Source organism: Silurus aristotelis, assembly GCF_946808225.1.
Source record: "Silurus aristotelis genome assembly, chromosome: 18".
NCBI classification, from domain to species: domain Eukaryota; kingdom Metazoa; phylum Chordata; class Actinopteri; order Siluriformes; family Siluridae; genus Silurus; species Silurus aristotelis.
Window position 1 is genome coordinate 1,731,584 of NC_139591.1, and position 22,214 is coordinate 1,753,797.

General features: G+C 39.9%; 1 protein-coding gene across 1 annotated transcript in view; it reads left to right on the forward strand.

The window, feature by feature from the left end:
- The window catches only part of cntfr (ciliary neurotrophic factor receptor), a 164,873-nt gene that overhangs the window by 116,078 nt on the left and 26,581 nt on the right, over positions 1-22,214 (forward strand). Inside the window, exons 4-6 of the mRNA XM_083567995.1 lie at positions 13,161-13,278; positions 16,408-16,574; positions 19,080-19,243. Coding sequence (XP_083424121.1) covers positions 13,161-13,278; positions 16,408-16,574; positions 19,080-19,243 — 449 coding nt within the window. The remainder of the gene's footprint in view (positions 1-13,160; positions 13,279-16,407; positions 16,575-19,079; positions 19,244-22,214) is intronic.

Genomic DNA, 22,214 nt, shown 5'->3' on the forward strand with positions numbered 1-22,214 from the left:
AGACCTTTTCTGTAACTTGTTGAACAATGTGATGTTGTAAAGCTTAACCATTATACCTCTTTTAGAGGCTTTTAGATGAATTACAATGTATTGCATATACTTATACTGTAATCATTATAGTTTTTGATTGATTTTGTGGTTTGCCGTGGAACGTTGTGGGTGTCCAGGCTTTAATAGTCTACACTAAGCATGACTGAGAACCCAGAGTCGGTGCCTTCTCTTGCCACAAAGGCTACATTTCTCCGTTTGCCTTCACCAATCATCAATCTGAAGGAGTATGAAGAAGGTGCTCTTTCCACACCATAGTCCTAGGAGACTGTTTTAAACATGATAACCCTTTGGGCAATCGTACCTTTCTGACCCTGATTATTGATTTTATTTGATTTTTTTATACTTGTGGAACTGGTGCTTTTGTGGAATAAACATGGCCCTAAACGCAACTGCAAAAGTGCCATAATCGATTCTTCACTCTCCTCCTTACTGTGCTTCCTAAATTCAATATTCAGTTACAGCTGCCGGATGTCATAGTGCTGGAGGCAATCTGTCGTTTTATCCTCGCCTAGCATTCCAGCTGACTGTTATTCTGCCCCTTTAGGACTCACTTTTTTATTTAGTTGCTTCCAGCAAAAGTTGTTCATAGGTCATGGAATGAGAGAGGTTCCTTGAGTGGTGAAAAGTGGAGAAAACTTTTCAGCAGAACAACTCTCGCGTTTTATATAACAGTTACGTGTGATTATCGAGGTCTAAACACAGCACCTTTATTCACAGCTTTCTAACTCTGGTCATGAAGTTCCCTCTCTCCGTCTCAAGTTAATCAGTTTTCCAGCAGCATTTCCTGAAGTGGGCAGAAAAGGGTTGTGTTTGTGAAAAGACAAATGTTTAGGACTGGGAGAAATCCAAGTCCAGTGTAGGGAATCAATTTTGTAACCCTTAAGTACACTAAATATAAAACAATACTGTTTAAGTGGGAGTAATTTTTAAGATTTTAAACCCTTGCTACTTAATAAATTGGCACAAATTGGTTCCAGTCTTAGTTCTGATCTCTACTTGGGTATTGCGTGATCAGTTATGCTGTCATTGTAGAGTAGACATCAAGCCCCAATGCAGGTCCTTCAGGGATTCTTATTTTACCAATCTGAAACATTAATCTGCTTCATATTTCAGTGGGAACACTGTCGGTGAAACGGCACATGCGATGAGGAACCACACGTTTTGACCCGTCATTTTCCTCTCTGGGAAAATTTGCTGAAATTAGAGAGCACTTTAACCTCTTGCCCCCTCCCACTATTAAAACGATTTCCACTGCATTCGCTTCACATGTCGTATGCTTTGGTCGTTCGCTCCTTTGAGTTGATCCTTGTATCGGTTTTCATCTGGTAACTGTATCTGAGACGGAGGAGCAGACTGACATTTTGGACAGGCCTCAGATCTCAGACTCGAAGCCAACTGTAGGAACTTGTTGAAGTAATAGAAGCTCAGTCCCACAGGTCAGATGAACTAACGCACTCGGACGAATTGGAATTCCGGTTGAAATTGAAGCTTTCCATCTCAGAGGACAAACGTCCATTTGTCTGTGTGAGAAATGAAGCCATGACACAGTATATGCCAGAAATCAGCTTGCCTTAGCATTCTGTTTGCACTGCAGGTGTACGAGTTGACTGACCATAGCCAATTCGCTGAAATAACATGTTCCTGCATCACCCTTTCCACCTCAGGAATTTCACAATGCTTTCAGCATGAATGGCAAAACAATCCAGACATATTTTTTGACTAATCCTCTTGATGGGACTCCTAATCCGCAGTTTAAACCTTAAACATTTTAAGTATCAGCTGCATTTGGCAGACAGCCACGGAATTGGTTCAGCGTATGCCGAATTGTCTTTGAAGTTGTACTTCAGATTACTTTTTTCCAGTTATTGAAAGCATGAATAAGAAGACGTGCATGTTTACCTAGGAGATGACATAGCGCTCTTAGCCACTAATACTGTATTTCCACAGATTCCTTGTGTCAGGATGAAAACTGGCCTTAGATCACTGCCTCTGGAACGCTCGCAGGTGGCATTAAGCTGCAATTGCATTTTGTCCTGCCACACCAGATTACCGTGGCATTTTAAGTCATGTCTTGGGACTACACTGGCCTTTTGATTTTCAGCTCAATTACTCCTGCTGTAAAGATAATAAGGGAGCAATGACGCCAATGTGCACAACTGCATCATAATGCAGGTATGCTGTTTACCTCCACCTACCCTTTATTCTAATTTATTTGATTCAACCTGATCGCATACAGGTGTCTTTTCTACAGTCTTATTATTTTTAATAATATACCATTGCCCCGACTTATTTTATTAGGTATTTGCTGTTTGCATTGCTCGCTGAATGCTAACTGTATTTTATTGTACTCTGGTTGTGACAGCAATGTTAAACATCGCATAACCTAACTTACTCTGTACCTGCATTCAGGAACCATGCACAAGGTGCACAAATGTGGTTGAACCTCAGTACTGCTTCCTCACTCAATCCCAGGATTATAGTGGCTACCAGTGACTACAAGAGCACATTCCAGGCTGATTGGAAATAATAGGGAAACTTTTGCACCAGGAGATCCGGTGTGATCACAAGTCCATTCCCTGTTACCCTCCTCTTTCCTCTGAGCCCTAATAGCTGGGAAGGCTATGCGACAAAGAGAACAAACAGGCATGTAATACTGCCGTTCCTTGCGAATGACACTGGGGACAGGAATGCAGAGGTGGGGGTGGGGATTGGGGGGGGGATGCTGGGAGCCAGAGTCCACTGTCAGATTAGAGCCATTAGCATGACTGTGGAATGACAGGGAGCTCCGCCAACACAATGGCCTTCATTTATCCCCTGCCACTCTGTGTAATATTAGAGCTGCAGCGCTCGAGATGGAGTAAGGAACCTCCAAGAACGAAGCTGAAGCATGTATTCATGTTTAGCTTGTGATCCACCAAATGCATGGATTTTAATTTGAAGGGAAGGAAAAAAAAATCTGTAAACGTCTGGGGTTTCTTGAATGTTTTTCTAATTCGCCACTAAGTAATCCTATATTTATTTAATGAAAATCTCTAAGATGTCAGAACCGGCAAGATCTAAGAGCTGCAACTTGAAGCTCGGGGTATTTCATTGCTGGTCTTCCTTTGAAGGAGAAATAGCACAGAAAATCCACCAGCAGAAAATATCAAGGATCCAATTGACGCCAGATTTCTTTGTCATACCTTCTAATGATGCATTTTCTGGGAAGTTGGAAGATGTACAGTGTGCTGACATTCAGTGATCAAAGTGTGCCATTTGACTCTCCTATTAAATCTGTTTGAAACTTCTGACACTTGTCCTGGTGTTCTTGATTAATGACATCGCTGTTCAGACCCACTTCACACAAAGACATCGTTGTTTTTGGGCTACAGCATGCTTTTTTAATGGATCCGTGAAATATTTTACGTATCAGCACTTTACCCTGACATTTTATTTATTAATTATCAGTTTGTTACTGAGTAACCGAGTCTTTCAGTTAATCACACATGCTCCTTTAGTTTGTGTTGCTGCTCTGGCTTGTGGATGTTGAGTAATTCGATTTGTAAAATGTGACTGTATCAGTTGTAAAATGCAGTTTGTATCAGAGGTCTCTGCAGTTATTCACTGATTTATAGGACCTCGTGTGGAACTGGAGAAAAATGCATCATTTTACTAATCATTAATGTTATTTCGAACATTTCTCTCATTCTAATAAAGCATATTACTTTAGATGCACCTACATGGTGCACGTTTTCTACTCTATATTTCATCTCTGATGTTTGGTCCCTAACCATCAGGCTGAAATATATCAAAGGCTGTGAAAGTTGAAAAAGTTTATTCTTGCTACAACCTTTTAAATAGCAAATTAGGCGTTCGGTCGGCCTCCAAATGACCGTTTAGTCTTATTTATTCGATACGATTTTGATGTAAATTTTATCCTGGTCCTCGATTGCCAACTAATTAACTGAGAACGCCTGAAGGATCGTGCAGAGTGCACAAGATTACCGGCTTTGTCATGTGCCTTCTGTTCATTCAATCTTAATAGGCTTATTAGTGATGATGTTTCACTGATAGAAGAGCTCCATTTCAGGAAGTCACCAGATGACTGTCCATCTGTTGAATGAAGACCGGTATCTAAACAAAGATATGAACTGCATTCTAATGAACTGTACAGTTTCTTATTTAAAAAAAATTTTCTCTATCAGATGTCATCTATTTCCTCAAAAAGTTTTCTTGTTGCTTTAGTCAGATTGAACCCAAAGCTTGGTCACAGTAGCCAAGCATGTACAGCAATTCCTCCAGGAACTGTTTATATCCATGACTTCCAGGAACTTTTTACATTCTAGATCTTCGATAAATATCATTTTGCCTCTTTTTGTAAGAAGGCTTAGAACAGAAGGCTAAATGTAGATGCATTTTATTTCTGTAAGTTAGCACTTTGCAGGTACAACTTGCTCTAGGTGTCATTACCTGACTGGTAAATCCATGGCGATGGAAATAACATCATGATGTTGCCGGGCAACTAAAGTAAAACAGCTGGTTCTCAGAAAACTGGGACCCATAATTTGGCATTATTATCTCTTTTAAATTCTGCCATTGTCATTAAAATTTCCTTTATTCCCTTTTCAGTGTAGTTCTTACTCAAGTCAACAAATGCTGCATTAATACACCAGCTTTAAAGCTAAAAAAAAACATGCGCCTTGACCCAAATATCGATTCCTTAAAATTCACTACAAATCCTAATAAAAGGATTAATTCTTACAAATTCTGAGCCCCTCATAGTGGAGAAAAACAAAACCATTTAGGGATGTTCATCTCCACAACTCAGGCTGATGTGATTCGCAACTCGATGTATAGCCAAGGATACGACACAAATGAATCAGCTACGGATGCGGTACGATACGATATGACACGATGTATCGTGTGATCCGATTTTAGACAGACAGCAAATCATTCATTTACATAGGTTTCCTTCTGACTTCTAACAAATGGCCCCTTTCACAAACACTCCTTTGTAGTGCAAATTAAAATAAAGAAATTGAAAAAAATCATTAAATAAAATCATACATCGTTTTTCCTGTTCTGGGAAACTTTTTAAAATTCGATGCATCACATCATTAACTTTTATGCCGATGCTCCGATGCGAATTGGTGAATCTTACCATCCTTAAAACATAATATAACATGGTCATGGACACTTTTGAAACCAAATATTGTGACCACACAGGATAGAAAGACTCTTTTTCCATTAAAAGTAGCCTCATTTTCTTATGTTTGCATTACAGCTCATATTCATATTCATGAGATAAAAAGACAAGTCCGTACCCAAACTGTTATTCTTGATTGGTTGACCTTTTGTGATTCGCTCGTTTAATCTGCATCTCCTTGACATTTCCTCAAGTTTCTGTTGCTTTTGTATCAGTTTATAAGCATCACCGTTTGAAGACAGTGCTTTTAGATATCTACCCGATTCTATCTTAGCTGAAAAAAACCTTAGCGAGCAGATTTTTGAGCAAAATGATTTTCTTGTAACTGCAGAACCCATGGGTGAATGCTGCTCTTAATTACGATTGATTTGAGACCGTAAGACTGCATTTGATCTGACTGACCAAATTGAGCAAATGGGATATAAAATCAGAGGCCAAAAATCTAGGAATACATGAAATGTGGACATATTTTGAGTAATTTTGAGTGAACTTATTTACTGTAATTATCTATGATTCGATAGTTAAAACTTATCCCAAACATGTACCCATGGGTTCAAATTCTGGATTGCATTAAGGCAAACCATTCCAACAAATGAGGTTTGTCTGTGCTTGATGTTTGTTTGGAACAAATGAACAGATGTTTGTACACAAATCCAATTCTGTCTGGGTGCTGGTTTCCCCTCTGGCCTCACTTACAAAGAAGGTTTATTCTGCATGATATTTAGCGATATGAGCTACTGACAAATCCACTGGTGTTTTCAGAGGCCGAGTGTGACAACATCTTGTACTTTGGAGATGCCAGACAAATGATGATGCAGTTCTAAATAAGGAGTGTGTAAATATTTGCCATCTTGAATGTATGAGTCAAATTCCTGCAATCATATAGACCTTGATAAAGCACCCATTGACTGCATCATAAGAAATAATACTAAAATATATACAGACATATGTGTGTGTGTGTGTGTGTGTGTGTGTGTGTGTGTGTGTGTGTGTGTGTGTGTGTGTGTGTGTGTGTGTGTGTGTGCACTTACCTGAATAGCCAAAAGTAGAATTTAGTAGCAGCAACATGCAAGTGGATTCCTGATTTCTTAAGATTTAAGGACTGGTGGTGTAACAGATGCTCGCTTAATGAAAACTGTGCTCAACGCTTTGGGCTATTGACAGGACAATTGAGTTTAAATCTTGACGCTGCCAAGCTTCCCCAGTTGGTCCTTGAACAAGACCATTAACCCTCACCTGCTCAAGCTTAATTATAACTCGCCAAATGAGTAAATGAGATATGTAATGACCTCGAATGTGTCATTGCACTGCTTCAGTTAATGTTCTTGTTTCTGGTTCTGGAAAAATACTAAAACCAGATGGCTGTGACTTTGTTTCCACCAAAACTTCTGAATATAGTAGTTTATGTTATGATTAAATTAGCTGATGTTAAAGATTTGCCAATCGGTTGGAAGATTTAAGAAGTCTACTCTATATGTGGATTTTTTGGATACCAACTCCAAGAAGGCTTGATTTTGCCCTTTCGAGCATGGCATCGGTTTTCTCCTTGACGGTTTGTTGCTCTTCAATTAAAAAGGGTGCTGTCTCACGGTTGGCTTTTCTGTAATAATATAACGATGATGGATGATATTGCAGGCGTGCTCCAGTTAAGTTGTGTAAACAACTGCTACATTTATTTTGTTTCATTAATGTTTATTTTATTTTTTGGGTTATCTTATGTGCTTTATTAATTTTTTTTTTCAACAAATTCTCTTCTTGGTTTACTGTAGAAATATACAGTACATCTTGTGTATTTGCCACCAGCAAATTTGGACTTTAGATCGTAAGGTCATGGGTTCAAATCCCAGCACCACCGATCTGCCTGTGCTGGGCTCTTAACCCTCACGTGCGTCTGCCAAATGTAATAAATGTTGCTGTGATTGACAGGGGAGAGGATAATGATGTGATTGTCTGTATTCTGAAGGATTCGCCTGAGGTTCTTCAGAAATGTAATTCAGATTAAATATTGATTGAGTCAGTCTTATTCTTGGGCTTTAATTCAGAAGTACAACGGAATGGCAACATTTAAACAATAAATTTCTTTAAATAGCGTTAAAAACATTTCAAGTGGTCTATACTTAAATAGTGCTGCAGTCAAGTCAACAAAATCCATCGCTTCAGAGCAGCGTGACTGACGAGTCTTACATGAACGTCTCTTCCTTTCGTTTTGTCAAATGCTTCCTCTTATATCCGAGGCCTTTCGAATCAGCACGGACTGACAGCCGCAACCCCGAACTCTGACCTTTTAGCAAAGGGTTTTATGGATATTTCTTCATTTTCAAGCGAAAAGTTTCGCCTTCTTTAGCTCTGAGTCTCATGTGATTAAACAGTGGGATTTATATTGCTAGAAAAATAAGCCTTCAACCAAATAATAATTTGCAGGAGACGATGTTCAGTTTTTATTTGCATAACCAGACCATCCCACTTGGACAAACTGAGTGAAATGCAATCATAATGCGGAGTATATCAAAGCATTTTAATAGCGTACCAATCCATTTTAGTGAGAGAAGTGCATATTCAGTGTTTTTTTTTTTTTCTGAGCATTTCCTGTTAAATGGATTGTTAACCCTACACAGAATATTACCTGGTGATTTATTGCATCTAAAGGCCAGCGGATTTAGCCTCTAAGACATTCCTGCATCATTTCCAGCAAATCTGCTGACTCTTTTCTTTCTGCTCCCTTTTGTCTTTCCTTGGAAAAGACAAATAGCAGAGATGTGGAAATGTTTCGGCAGCATATCGCAGCCAGTGTAACGTCCCCCTGCTCTGTTTATACGAGAGGAAGCAGGAGCGTCGAGGGTTTCGCGGCTGGATAATCAGAGACCACGGGTTCCTAGTTTTCACTACGTACTCGATGAAGAGATGATTTATCGGCACATTTCATTTAGTCAAGTGTGTAAGCCGTGGTCTTCTATATGCCAGGCACACTCAACTTAGATAAGCACCTCGATGCAGGATTTACAGGGCTTTCTTTATATTGGACTTTCGATTAGCATCCAAGACATGAGATGAATTCACATGCACGCATCGAGGCAGCTGAGTCGTTCCCCAAAGAGATGCCAGTCAGGCACTTTCTCCGTAGACACCTGGGAAATTTATGATGATGGTTTTTCCCTATTTGAAATCCTGACTTCTCTGGGCTTGGTATGAATCTTTACATAGAGCTTCATAAGCTTGTGCTTATCAAAAAGTGCTAAAATGTGTCAGTGTTCAAATACTCGTTCATTTAATTCTGTCGTGACCTTGTCTTAATCCGTGCTCCGTATTTAAATATCTTCAGACTGATGAACATGTCGATCGTGAATGCTTAGATTTTTTACATTCTGTGTACTTTATAAGTATTAGTTCTCCGACCTATAATGCAAATAATAAAGCTATTATCATGTCAGTGGGATTTTTCTTGATTGTTATATTGTAAGGAATATACCTTGGTTTTTTGGGGGGGTTTATGCTGAGGAACCATGAATAAGAAGATGTATTTGCAAACAGTATCGACTTGTCAGAGCGATAGTGATGGGTCACTCACGAACGATTCGTTCATTTCAAAAGAGTCGTCTCAAAGAGTGATTCGTCCATGTTCTACCGAACGTGCACGAACAAAACATCACAAAATCTCCGTAGGTGATGTACAGAAAAAAAGAGTCGTTTACCTTTTGACTCTTCTAGTCCGAGTCGTTCATTTCTTTTGTCACGTGACTCCCATAGACACTACTCATTCATATATACATATATCGATTTTCGGAAACAATTTTAGGAAGAACATGCTTATTGAAAATTTGAAACATTTTACATTATTTGCTGATTAAAGGAATGAAATGAACTAAATGGCTCAAAAAGATTTGTTCAATTCGATAAACGAGAATTAAAGAATCAAGTCACTAAAATGATTCGATCTTCCCATCCTTACAGAGCTGCTACGATGTATTACACATACTTTGGCCGGTGGATGGTCAGGAATTTCCACCCAAAATAATCTAAACCATAATAAATTTTTAATTTCGGGGTTTTCTGACGAAATAGATACAATTCTGCAGAAAGGGCCATTATAATGTCCTACTTTCCAGTTGTGATTGGAATTAAAAAGTAATTAGGAATGCAAGGTTAAATTTCCAGAATTCCATATTAGTGTATCTGTTAAATGCCTGTTCAATGTCTTAATTAGCAACAGGGGGCTTGCAGATCATTTAGGTAGCGTTTAATGTTCCTCCGTCTCCTGATCTTCGCTCATTTTTTCTCTACTATCCCCCCATCACACACACACACACATACACACACACACACACACACACACACACACACACACACACACTAATGTCTGTTTCCAATTGCTGGATACATAGCTGGCATTCCATACCTGCGAAGCGAAAGCATTCAGGAGGGAAGGCAGTAGTCAGAAATGATCGGGGGAATTGTTCTGGATCCACTCACTCACGCTCTTTATGTAGCCTGTCTGCGTGACATTTTGTCAGGTGACCCCTGCGACTGTGTCTTTCATTGTGTCAACTCTTTAATGACCTCAGATTAGGAAAGCGAAGAGCAGGGGTCCATGCATTTAAAAGTTTTGTCAGAAGAATTTAGGTGTCCGAGGGGAATCCAGTTCAAATAACATGTAGAAGAGTTTAGCTGATGTTCCAGAGGGCGTTGGACTAGAAATAAATCTGAAATTAGGCTGTCAGCACTTTGTAAGACGTCAAATGTTTGAAGGTAAAGTGGTGTTATGGGGCAAACAGCCAAGGCCAAAGACAAACGCTTTCATATGGTAAAAGTAAATTGAGTCAACAATCACTAAAGGCTGTGAACACTGAGCAGAACTTTCTCGTCAGCCTGATTACCAGTTCTGACAGCTAAATCGACGCACTCTGTTGACTCTTGCAATTATCAGCTTTTATTACAAATAGTGCTTAACTCCTCTTGTACCTTCCCGTACGGATTCCAGCCATCGACTCGTTTCCGAAGGGTATCATCAAACAACTCACAGGACGTGACACCATTTGGAAGACTTCTAAAAGCGAAAGCTTGAGGGTTTTTTTTTTCCGCTTTTTGCCGATGGTCACTGGGGATGGGAAAGCTCCTGAGAAGCCCTACCCTGCTTTCTTCATGCACATTCCTGCATTGAAAAGAGTACAAAGGAGAGGTCTGAGAAATGCTGGACAAAAGTCCACGTAGACACACACAGTTAACCTTCTCATTTAAATCCACCAATCCATCCACATTCACTTTTTAATAATAGCCGCAGAATTATTTTTTTTTCCCACAATGGTGATTAAAATTTATCCTAAATTTTGCATTGAACACCGAGAGGAACCGATGTTTTAGCCAGGGGTCGATTAAGGCATGGCCTTTACACCTAATTTCCCATTAAAGTTTTTTTTTTTTCTTTTTTTTTTTGGGAGTTGGTGGGCGATTATTTTCTTAATCAGGCTAAAGCTGGTGCTGGGGCAAAAAAAAAAAAAAACCTCTGATAAAATCATGACAAAACCCAAAAGGGAAGAATGCAGATGTATTTCTTTGTTGTCACTTCAAAAACACTGCGCCCTCCCAAAAAACGGGGGAAAAACAAAACATAAAGGAAACAATAGAAGCGTTGCTAGGCTGCGAACGCTCCTGAAAAAGCAATCTTGTTTTGTTTTGCGGCTTTTGCCTCTTTTGCAGAATGCGTCTTTGAGATGCTCTTCTGTGTAGATGTCCGTCTGCTTTCATTTGAGGTGAAGTGTGTGTGTGTTCCGGTGTGTGTGAGCTGTCAGAGTGCCTGTTTGGCCCCGGGTTGAGGAAAGGCCCCCTGTGGCATGGAAGCTGGAGCCGAATGCGCCCCCTGAGGAGAGCTTCCAAAGCCACAGAGTGACAAGCTCACAGCTGGAATGTGGGGGTCATCATACACTCTGCTGTCCACCCCTTTCCTCCTAGACTCACTCTAATACACAGTTTCTTTCTCATTTCAAACTCAGTCAAGGATGTTCCCATGGTCAAATATTGCAGCTCGACTCGCACTCTTTACCAGGCGACGGAGGAATATATCGCAACTTCTTTTGCATTCGCATGTTGTCTAGACCGAGCTGATGTCATCCTGTAGATATAGGCTTCCTTTGCTCATCGAAAGCCTATAGACCATTTGGCGATTGATCCTCTAATGGGACTAATGAATTGATTTGTCAGGGTCGCTTGAAAGGCAAACGCGAAGTACGGAATTTAGACGGAATTGGTTCCTTAAGGGGAAAATTGGACCACTTCAGTTTTGAAGCAAATGAGATATATGCTAAATCGAGATTCATCAATATGGTTGGCAGTTAAGGAACGAAGACCCAGCAGGTCTGAGTGAGGCGATCTCAGGTCGCTTCTGCTTCTCTAGAAGAGTATTAATGCGGCGAGAACGTCAAGCATAACTGAATTGACCCTTGGAGGTGAATCAAACTGCTGCTTAACAGATATGCAATGCATCAACACCAGGAAGAATAGTAACATATATATATATATATATATATATATATATATATATATATATATATATATATATATATATATATATATATATATATATATAGTAACACAATGAAGAATAGTGATCACTATAATAATTTAACAAATTACACTACATTATTGAGCCATACAGAGCAATTTATACTACTGTTCTATATAAACTATACAGTATACAGTATATATTTATACATACTATATATATATATTTATAGTGTGTGTAGCACTAGGTGCGTGGACAGCTCACTGTGGGTTTGCTTTCGCAGGTACGACATACAGCGATATTATACATTTATTCATATAGCCTGAGATTAAATTATAACCAGCTATAATATTTTAAGACAGAAGTTTTACAAAAAAAGTATGGAAATGCCTCTTCTAGAATCAAAGACCATTCATCAGTATATTTCCGTTTTAAATAAGCAATTCATATAAATGCAGGCTTTCAGCTGTCACTTAAACTCGTGTTCTTATCCCATTAGTTTTTATTTCATGCTCCGATTGGGTCATACGGCAGAAGTTTTATCCAATTTTATCCGATGACAACTCTGCTAACTCTTTTACAGTTCTGTCGTATCGCTATCGTCATCGTCGGATCGAATAGACTTTTCTTCAAGTGTTTATTCATACAAACCTACAACAAAGAGCAAGAAAAAGCTATTAGGTGTAAAGGCACGCTTGGCTATCAGCCATTCATCGGCCGCCATCAAAACAGACTTTGTAACATTATGCCATAAACACAAGTAACAGTTGAGATGAAGGCCGCTGTATAATGGACACTGAGCTCTCATCATGGATCTAAGTGCCGGTAATAAATAACACTCTTAGGTGCATCTCACTGATACACTACACGAGTATCAAACACGAGCGTTGATAACGCAATCTTCATTTCCTGTCCTTTGTGATATCGGGACAGTGGCGTAGAGAATTAAGAAAACGCCAGAAAATCGCCTTTTGTTTCTTATGAAAAAAGGGAAAGCGCTCACTTGGCATCGTGGCTTAAGGCCATGTCTGATATTATGCATCACCCGGGCAACTGGTCCGAGTCATCCGTTTCAATTTTGGTGGTGAAGGGCACGGTCCAGTGGTGGCCGAAGAAAGGGCCCTAATCTGGAAGGAGGACTGGGGCGGTTATTGCATTCCCCCTTTCACACACACCCTCCAGTCCTCCTCTCTTATCCCTTTTTTCTCCTCTCTATCCTTTTTTTATCCTCCTCCAAAGAAAAGACAAATAGGTTTACATGCAAGCAGTTACTGCAGTCTAAAAGACCTCTGGGACTGATGTTTTGGATGACTGATGGTTATCTGAGGAGTTGCGCTCGGCTTGACAAAGTGCTTGTTTTTTTCTCTTTCTTTCCCCTGACTCCTCTCCCCTTTCCCCTTCTCTTTCTCTTGTCTTTCTCTCTCTTGATAGTACCTCCGAAGGAACCGCAGGTGACGTGCCGATCAAATACGTACCCCAAGGGCTTCTACTGCAGTTGGCACCTTTTGCATCCAACATACATCCCCACGGAATTTGAAGTCAACGTCCAGTAAGATTTTTTTTAGCACTTTATTTTTTTTTTTTTATCCTTGTTGTTATCTGTTCCTATTTCTGCTTGCTGTCTCAATCTTCATCTGTCACCAAACCCTCCCTTTTTCCATTCCCCCATCTTTCTGTCTGTCTATCTGGTTCTCTCTCTCTCTGTCATGTCGGGTCTGGCCTCATGTAAGAAAGCGGTTGCCTGAATCAGTGATCTATGCAGTCAGCTTCTCCCTGCTGAGAGCTGATTAGGCCTGTCTGACTAGAAGAGACCGAACTCAGCGATTCTCAGCCTATAGCCCTTGTGGGATACAACCAGGCATGGAAATGAGTGCTCTCTCTCTCTCTCTCTCTCTCTCTCTCTCTCTCTCTCTCTCTCTCTCTCTCTCTCTCTCTCTCTCTCTCTTTCTCTCTCTTTCTGTCTTATTCTGTCACTTCTCTCTTTCACTCACTCCCTCTGCATGACCTTCATTTACATTTACTCATTTAACTGATACTAGAGACAAGTAGGAGTTGAAGGTTAAAAGCCATGCTCAAGGGTCCAACAATGGCAGCTTGGTGGAGCTGGGATTTGAACTGACACCCTTCTAATGAGTGGTGCCAAGGTCTCACCCTCTGAGCCATAACTACACTTTTTTAGCTCACAGCTCACTTTCTCCTGTTTTCAAAGTACTTAGTTAAAAAAAAGCATCTATAAAAAATAGAGTAAAAATAAAAAAATACATAAATATAATACAATTTTCAAATAAATAATTTTATTATTGTTATTATTATTATTACTACAAAAATGACCAAATTAAATTCATTATAAAACATTATAATAAATTAGGAACAGTTCCAAATTTGCAAGCTGCTGGTGTAGAATAAAAGTATAAGGGTTTTAATAACATTATGAGCAATTAAAACATAATGACAGAAAACCTAATGAGAAATTTAATGTATAATTGATGAATGTATCAGCATGGTGGCACTGGGATTTGAACTCACACCCTTTGAATGAAACCGCACTTGCTCTTATTCAGTATTTTCTCCAGTTTTGATATTACAAAGTATTTACTTGAAAAAGCTCACATACAATATTGCAAAAGCAACTATATAAAAATCATTAAAAAATGTAAAAAAATTACTAAAATAAATAAGTAAAAAGAAATTAGTAGAAGTATTATTATTATTATTATTATTATTATTATTATTATTAATATTATTATTAATAATAACAAAAAAGTTACAAAATTAAATTAATTATAAAATCCTATAAAAAGTTCAAAACAAAATTTTGACAAAATAAAAATGTATAAATTGCAAGCTGCCAGTTTACGAGTAAAACATAATTGTTATAACAATATTATGAGCAATTTATAAAGAATGACCCTGATTAAAAAATATCATAAATAAAAGGTACAGTGTATTGATTGTGTAAATCATCTGGAAAAACGTGATCAAAGCAGTAACCGTTTCCGAAGCATGCTCCTCTCTCGCTTTTCTTCTCTCTCTCTTCTTTTTGTACCTGAAACAAAAAAGAATCAGTTGTACATAAGCAAAATAGCGTGTTCTTGATTACTGAAATCTATGCCTACACCCAAAAAAAGTCCTGTACAGATGCAGCGTACGCGTCACGGCCTCGCGTCATGCCGAAGAGCCGGCTTTTCCCGCGATCGTTTTGGGCTGATCACAAATGTCAGCGAGCAATTTCACAGCATGCAGCAACTCATTAATTCTCTACAGCCAATATGTCACATTTGAATAATCGTTCCTGTGCTTCGAAACTAGCTAGCGTGACTTCAATCTCATTGATTAAAAATGGTCCTTAATTAGAGAACAATGGCCTTCATTAACCTGTCCTATTAACAAATACTAAAATAATTCATAACATTACAATGGCCGGATTTTTTTGTTGTTGTTTTGTTTGTTAGGTGTGAAATCTAGCAACAATATGAAGACCAGATGCTAGTCGATTTTTAGGACCGGGCGTTTTTGCCAATTCCTTTGCTCAAGGGAAAGGAAGTGATATCAGAAGAACAGCAATGATACTGTAACAGCACCCAGGCTTTCTGGCAGATGGCACCCTGGGGCAGACTCCTGGCAGTCTTCCACTCAGCAAATCTATTCTTGTCCTGGGCTTTAGGCAAAATATCCCATTGGTTTAAAAAAAAAAATCTAATGGCTGAAATGTAATGGTGCACCCCAGTGAGGGGAAAACATGCTTCGAGTGATCTGATAATAATTGTCATACAAAATGTCATAGTAAGATAAGCAAGGAATAAAACCTGAAGTTTCATTCCGTATAGAAAACCGTGAACGCCCATTCCCATTCTGAAGAAAACCTTCTGAACTGTTACGTTTTTATCAATGAAAACATAGCACTTTTCCACACGAGTTACATCCTGTTATCGCTTACGTTACAGCATCTCAAAACATCATGTATGCAGAATTAAGCAGGATTAAGGAAAAATCTATATAATCATTGAAATGCAAAACAAGACAGAGATGCATTGTGAGGACCACCTGATTGGAGTCTTTAATGCACAGGATATGTTGTTAAATTTCCTAGATGCAAGATGACCAACGTGAACCAATCGTGGGCAATTTGCATGTTGTGGTTCCTATACGGTGGTCCTACCTTGTACTGTTTCAAAGATGGCCGTTGTCATGTCCTTGCAACCAAAAATAGCCTTGACAGTGTCAAAAATTTTGGATGGTCATCTAAAAAAAATGCTAATCTAGTCTAAAAAATAATTGAGATTAATTTGTAATAAGAAACTATTCTGGAGTCTTGTTGCAGCGGAGGTTTTTCTTCTACAATGTTCCATTTGGTATTCAAGAAAAAAAAAAAAAATGAATGGAAGCAAATAGCAGAAGGATTACAGCTCCCACGGCTTTTCCCAAGCCACGACCGGGTCCACTTTCTCCTTCTCCGCTGCCTCCTGCATTTTTCAGTACACACACGAACCACAATTGCCAAGTCGTGATTCATCTTGCTATATTTGTTTACCACTAGCCCATGCTGATGACGTTCTATACTAAGACTGCATACTGATGAGTTTAACTCATCCTTTACTTTTTCATCTAATAAATTGTGTCCAAAATCACCAAACAAATGTTTTTCTCTTTTGTTAAAAAAAATTATTTTCTCACCCAGACACAGCCAGAAGTCTCTAGAAGTGACGCGGGATGATGTCCACAAGAACAGATGCCACGTGCTGTTCCCCGAGCTCTTCTCTAGTTTTCCCTACCGAGTCAATGTCACGGCCATCAACGAGCTCGGGTCGGCGTCCACAGCCAGCAGCTTTGAGGAGTCAAACATGGGTGAATAATCACATATATGCATATGTTTATATACACAGACACACACATACACGATATTTTCCTCCAATTTCATTTCCGCTTCGTTAAAATTCTGCACTTTTCACCGGTTTTGAGGTTCCTCAAAGCAGAAAGCTACACAGGCTGTGTTTACGTTCCAAAAAAGACACACAGAAAGTAGTTGCAGGGATTTATGAAGTACTAAATACCTAAAAATAGACATTTTATAGACCGTTAAAGTGTTTTGATGGAGGAAGTGCTGTGTGGGTTTGACCAAATGAATACACTTAGCCTATAAACATAAACATAAACTGCACGCGGTTTAAGACATAACTCTCACCAGGCAGCTGGTGGAAGACCATCGCTGTCTACAGCCATTCATGTCAATTACACAAATCATGTTTGGCATCGCAGCCTGCATTTCATGTTCAGAAAGAGAATAGCCCTGTAATCATTTAGCGGGGGCAAAAGAATGGAAGTGTCCGAAACATCTGGGCCATAATGTGGTCCACATTGTGTTATCTGTTAGGCACAGTGATATCTCGGCTCGGGCAAAACGTTCTCCCCATCGAGACAAATCGAGACATTCAATCACTCCGCACAGGCAATGAAGGGAATATGTGGTCTCTAAGATTGGGGGTGGGGGTCTAGTAAGGATGGGGAGCAGAAAATAGCAATGGCTCCCTGGGAACAAAATAAAGTGCATAGTTGATAGTAATAAAAAATGCTAATATCATCTGGATTACTGGATTAACTGGAGAAATATTTGCCTCCTAGTGATAACGATGATTTATTGCTCAAGACTGGCCTCGGTTTTAAAACGGTTTTCAACCGGTTTTGGAAACCGATTTATGATTAGTGTACGATTACTAATTAGTGTGGGGAGCAGGCAGCTAACGCGTTCAGGAATCGCACATTTTTTTAAATGCACGTATAGTGGGTTTGATGCAGTATATTTAAGTCTGTTATATTAGGGATGCATTAATATTACACCATGCTCAGTGGTTAAGGCTCTTGATCTGAAGGTCGGGGGTTGAGGACCAGGATCGCCAAGCTGTCACTCTTGGCCCCCTTGAGCAAGGCTCTTAACCTGAAGTACTTCAAGGGCTGAAATTTTACAGCAGACGTAATACATCCTTAGCAGCTATGGACTTAAGGGCCTTACCCAGGGGCCCAGGAGTGGACGCTTGGTGTGACTGGGATTTAAACTCACAACCATTGGATCCAAAGTCTAACCCCTGATCCACTAAACTACCACCTCCCCATGGCTGATCCTGCGCACTGAACCCAGCTTCATAACATCACCGGGATATACAATTTTATTAATGGATAGTCTAGTGTGAGGTCGGCTGAACTGTGTGTTTACACCAGAATCAGCCTGTATAGTCAGATTTATAGATTGTGCACAGAATTCATGTACACATTAGAGAGAGCACTTCAGCTCAGCGAGCACTGAGCACTCATACACACATACATCACAGGGTGTACAGTTTGCAAACGTACAACTTTCGCAACTCACTAAATTCCTTCCAGTTAAACGGCATAACGTTATTAAATACGAAATACAGCATGAGGAGTTTGTTGCCAGCAGGAACCAACCCAGGAGCAAACAACATAAACAGAGCTAAATAAAATGTTTCCATGATGCCCCAGAAAAAAATACAATAAAATAAATAAAACCTTACATCCATCAATAAAATAGGAGAAAGAAAGAGTGCTTTAATTTGTTGCCTTTATGTTCCATTACACAGTCGTTCTGCTTGGTGTCTGTCCTGTTAGGTCACTCGTGCATTTGTTCGGTTTTTGTGTCCAGAGCATGGGCGCTTGCCCTCCGTCCATAAAAGCCTGAGAGAGTCTCAAAGAAGACTAATCATGTGTTTGTCCCAGGATGGGTTTTAAACAATATCCGCACAGTGTTTCCGTGTTGTAAAAAGAGTGTTTAAGTCATGCCAGGTCAGGACTCTGCATATAAATCCAAGCCAACTGTGTGTACCATGAATAGTTAAGAGACAGGAGAGGGAGGAGGTTTGGACAGAGCTTACCCCCATGGTTCAGGGCGTCTCTTTGTCCCCATGCGTGTCTCTGTGTGTATGAAGCTGAACCGCAGAGCAAACACTGTGGAACCTAGGCCACCATGAGGAGGGAGGAAGAGAATGACCACGCTGTTGTGCTCTTCCCATTTCTCATAAACCTCAGCTAAATGGGGTGACCCAGAAAGAACTGCATGCATTCAGAGATGTTTTTGGCCCTGAGACTTTCTCCCAGACATGTTGCAACGCAGATGCCCTAGAAGATGTGTATGATGTCAAACAGATTTTCTGCTCAGTGGGAAGATCGACACTTAGACGCCATTGTCTTGTGCATATTTCCCTCTTTTTTTTTATATATATAATCAAGTGCTTTCTTAATGCTGTATGTTTTGCACTAATCCCCAGTGGTGGTTCTTTTCAAAGCAATACTGTCCCCAGCGTTACAATCGGCTCTGATAATGTCCTTGTTAATCCACAGTGAAACCAGATCCTCCAGAGAAGGTGGTGGCCAGACCCATTCCCAACAATGCACGGAGGCTTGAGGTGACCTGGAGCAGCCCGTCCACATGGCCGGACATCGAATCCTTCCCTCTTAAGTACTTCCTGCGCTACCGTCCTCTCATCAGAGACCAGTGGCAGCATGTAAGAGCAAATTTCTTCTAATTTATTTGGGGGGGGGCTCGTTTTAAAATGTACATTTTTGTGTCCTATCAAAATACACCGAACAGGCATAACATTAGGACATCATAACATTAGTGATTGAGTTACGCTGATTATCTCTTCATTATGGCACCGTTTAACGGGTGGATATATTTATTAGGCAGCAAGTGAACATTTTGTCCTCAAAGAAAAAATGGGCGTATGGATTTAAGCAAGTTTGACAAATTGTGACGTCTAGACGTCTGGGTCAGAGCGTCTCCAAAACTGCAGCTCTTGTGGGATGTTCCTGGTCTGCAGTGGTCAGTATCTATCAAAAGTGCTCCAAGGAAGGAACAGTGGTGAACCGGCGACAGGGTCGTGGGGGCTAAGGCGCATTGATGCACCTGGGGAACGAAGGCTGGTCCGTGTGGTTCCGATCCAACAGACGAGCTCCTGTAGTTCAAACTGCTGAAGAAGTTCATGATGTTGATGCACGAAGGGTCACGACTGTTTTAGCGGCAAAAGGGGGACGAAAGCAATATTAGGCAGGTGGTCATGTTAAATGTTAATAATAATAAATATATAATAAATCAATAATAATAAATGTCATGAATACCTCAAGCTCAGGTAATAAGACAGTTAATAATGTGAATGATGCTAGTAATCGAAGTAAAAATTCATTTCCTGCTTATTATTCATAATAATTTGTTGTTCTTATGTTGTAATGACATTTTAATGGAAACTGCTTGGTTTGAAGCACCATCATATTTTTTTTTACTTTGGCTTCCTGAGAATTTACTAGACGATTAAAAGAAAAAATACAAATTTGTTTTTAAGATCTAAATTTTCCTTCACAGTGTGAGATACATTGCAACATAAAGCCCTGAGTCTGTAATCCCACCCTCAAAAGCTTGTAAGAACTTCAAACCTCAGTGAAAGGTGGCAGCAACATCTCAAATTCACTTCATTTTATTTGTAGAACACTTTTAACAATGGACTTTGTCTCAAAGCAGCTTTACAGAGATAAAGTGGTAATAAAAGAATGTATACGTTGTGTTTGTTTTGTAGGATTTACATTAAAGACTTTAACTAGCTTTTATCAGGACTACAGTGAAAGCACAATCTCACTAACAGCATCTCAATGGGATTACTGGGGTTTAATGCTGGGGACGATATTTAGAGAGCAGATGTGCACATATTTCACACAATTCACTTAGTGGATCATACAGGTAGTATTTAGGATTTGACACTAAACAAGACTGAAATTGGCAGGATTACAGTACAGGATGAAGTGTTATCAAATCTGAATCTTGCACCTGTGTTGTTGGTAATCTCTCACGTTTTCTCTGTGGAAGACGCTGATGAATGTTTTCTCCGTAATTGCTGATTTTACAGCCTGGCTCTGGCAGATTCGTTTCTCTGAAGCTGAAGGCATTCTGTACAGTGGTTTTCCAAACATGGATTTTTTTAGTGTTAGCATGCTAGTCAGTCAGGCTACATCATTTATTAGTATCTGAATGTTGTTACTATTGGTGCTCTAAATACACTGTTAGATTTTTCAAAAGTTTAAGAATACATGTTCATTGTAGTTCAAGACAGACAGACAGACAGACAGACAGACAGACAGACAGACAGACAGACAGACAGACAGACAGACAGATTGTTCTAAAAGTACTGCTGGTCATTACTGCCATTTTTCTTTGACCTTTGCAAAGGTTTTAATGTTTTTTCCACCATCCTGAATTTATAAACCTCTCGTGCAAACACCAATGATGATTAACTCAATTTATTCTTGAAGACTTCCAATATTTCACCCAAAGACCTGTTTAAATATTAACCTTTTTAAATCCAAACAGGGACACTTTATCCAGGCCAGTCTCACCCCACATCATCACATATCAACGTTGCCTCGGATGGCGTAGACATCCGACGCTGAAGGAAAGCCCCTTTGCGTCGCTTTTCAACGTAGATGGCCGTCCTATACACTTGGTTGTCCCCCGGCCGCATCCAAATCTAAAGATGACCCTAACCCTAACCCAAACCCTAACCCTAATCCAAAGATGAGGGATTTGCATTGAAGTGTATAGGACGGTCATCTACGTTGAAAAGCGACGAAAGGGGCTCCCTTCTGCTTCAAATGTCTACACCATCCGAGGCAACGTCGATATGTGACGATGTGGGGTGAGACTGTGTAGCTTCATCAGCTAAAATACCAGAGATCACCTCGTCTGTTTTGTCAGGGGCCCAAGTCTGTAGGGGCCCACGTCTTTTTTCTAAGGGCCCATGTCTGTTTTGTATAGGTCAATGTCTGTTTTGTAGGGGCTCATGACTGTTTTGGAGGGGCCCACGTCTAAGCTGCTTCTCACACATGATAACACTTACTGTATCATTGTAAGAGGGCTTTGGAGAAATGAAAGAAACAGGTCAGAGTGTAGGAAGTCGTCTATTTCTCCCAGTCTTCGCGTTAGAAGGTGAAAATATTCGACTAAGAGCAGATCCTTGCATTTGACTGTGTTTGGTTAACAAATACTGCCTTGTTCACTGTTTGTGTGTTATATGTGGAATGGGACGACATGCTGCGAAAGCTCACTTAATGAAATTTTCTATTCAAGATTATGAATTATTTACAGCAAAAGTGAGGGTTTTTTTCATACATGGTAAGAGTGTAGTACAAACACTCTAGAGAATAAATAGTCATAGAAACCCTGGAATAATTTCTCAAATTAATTGAAAAAGTTATTAGGTTTTAGTAGGGGGAGTGGTGGCTCCAGCGGTTAAGGCGCTGGGTTGCTGATCGGAAGGTCTGCGGTTCGAGCCCCGGTATCGCCAAGCTGCCACCCTTGGGCCCTTGAGCAAGGCCCTTAACCCTCTATGCTCCGGGGGTCCCTTACGAGGGAAATATCAAGGTCCGTGACGTGGGGCTGCCTTCCCGTGGGCTCACCACCTGCAGGAGGGACCGTAAGGGATGGTGCTG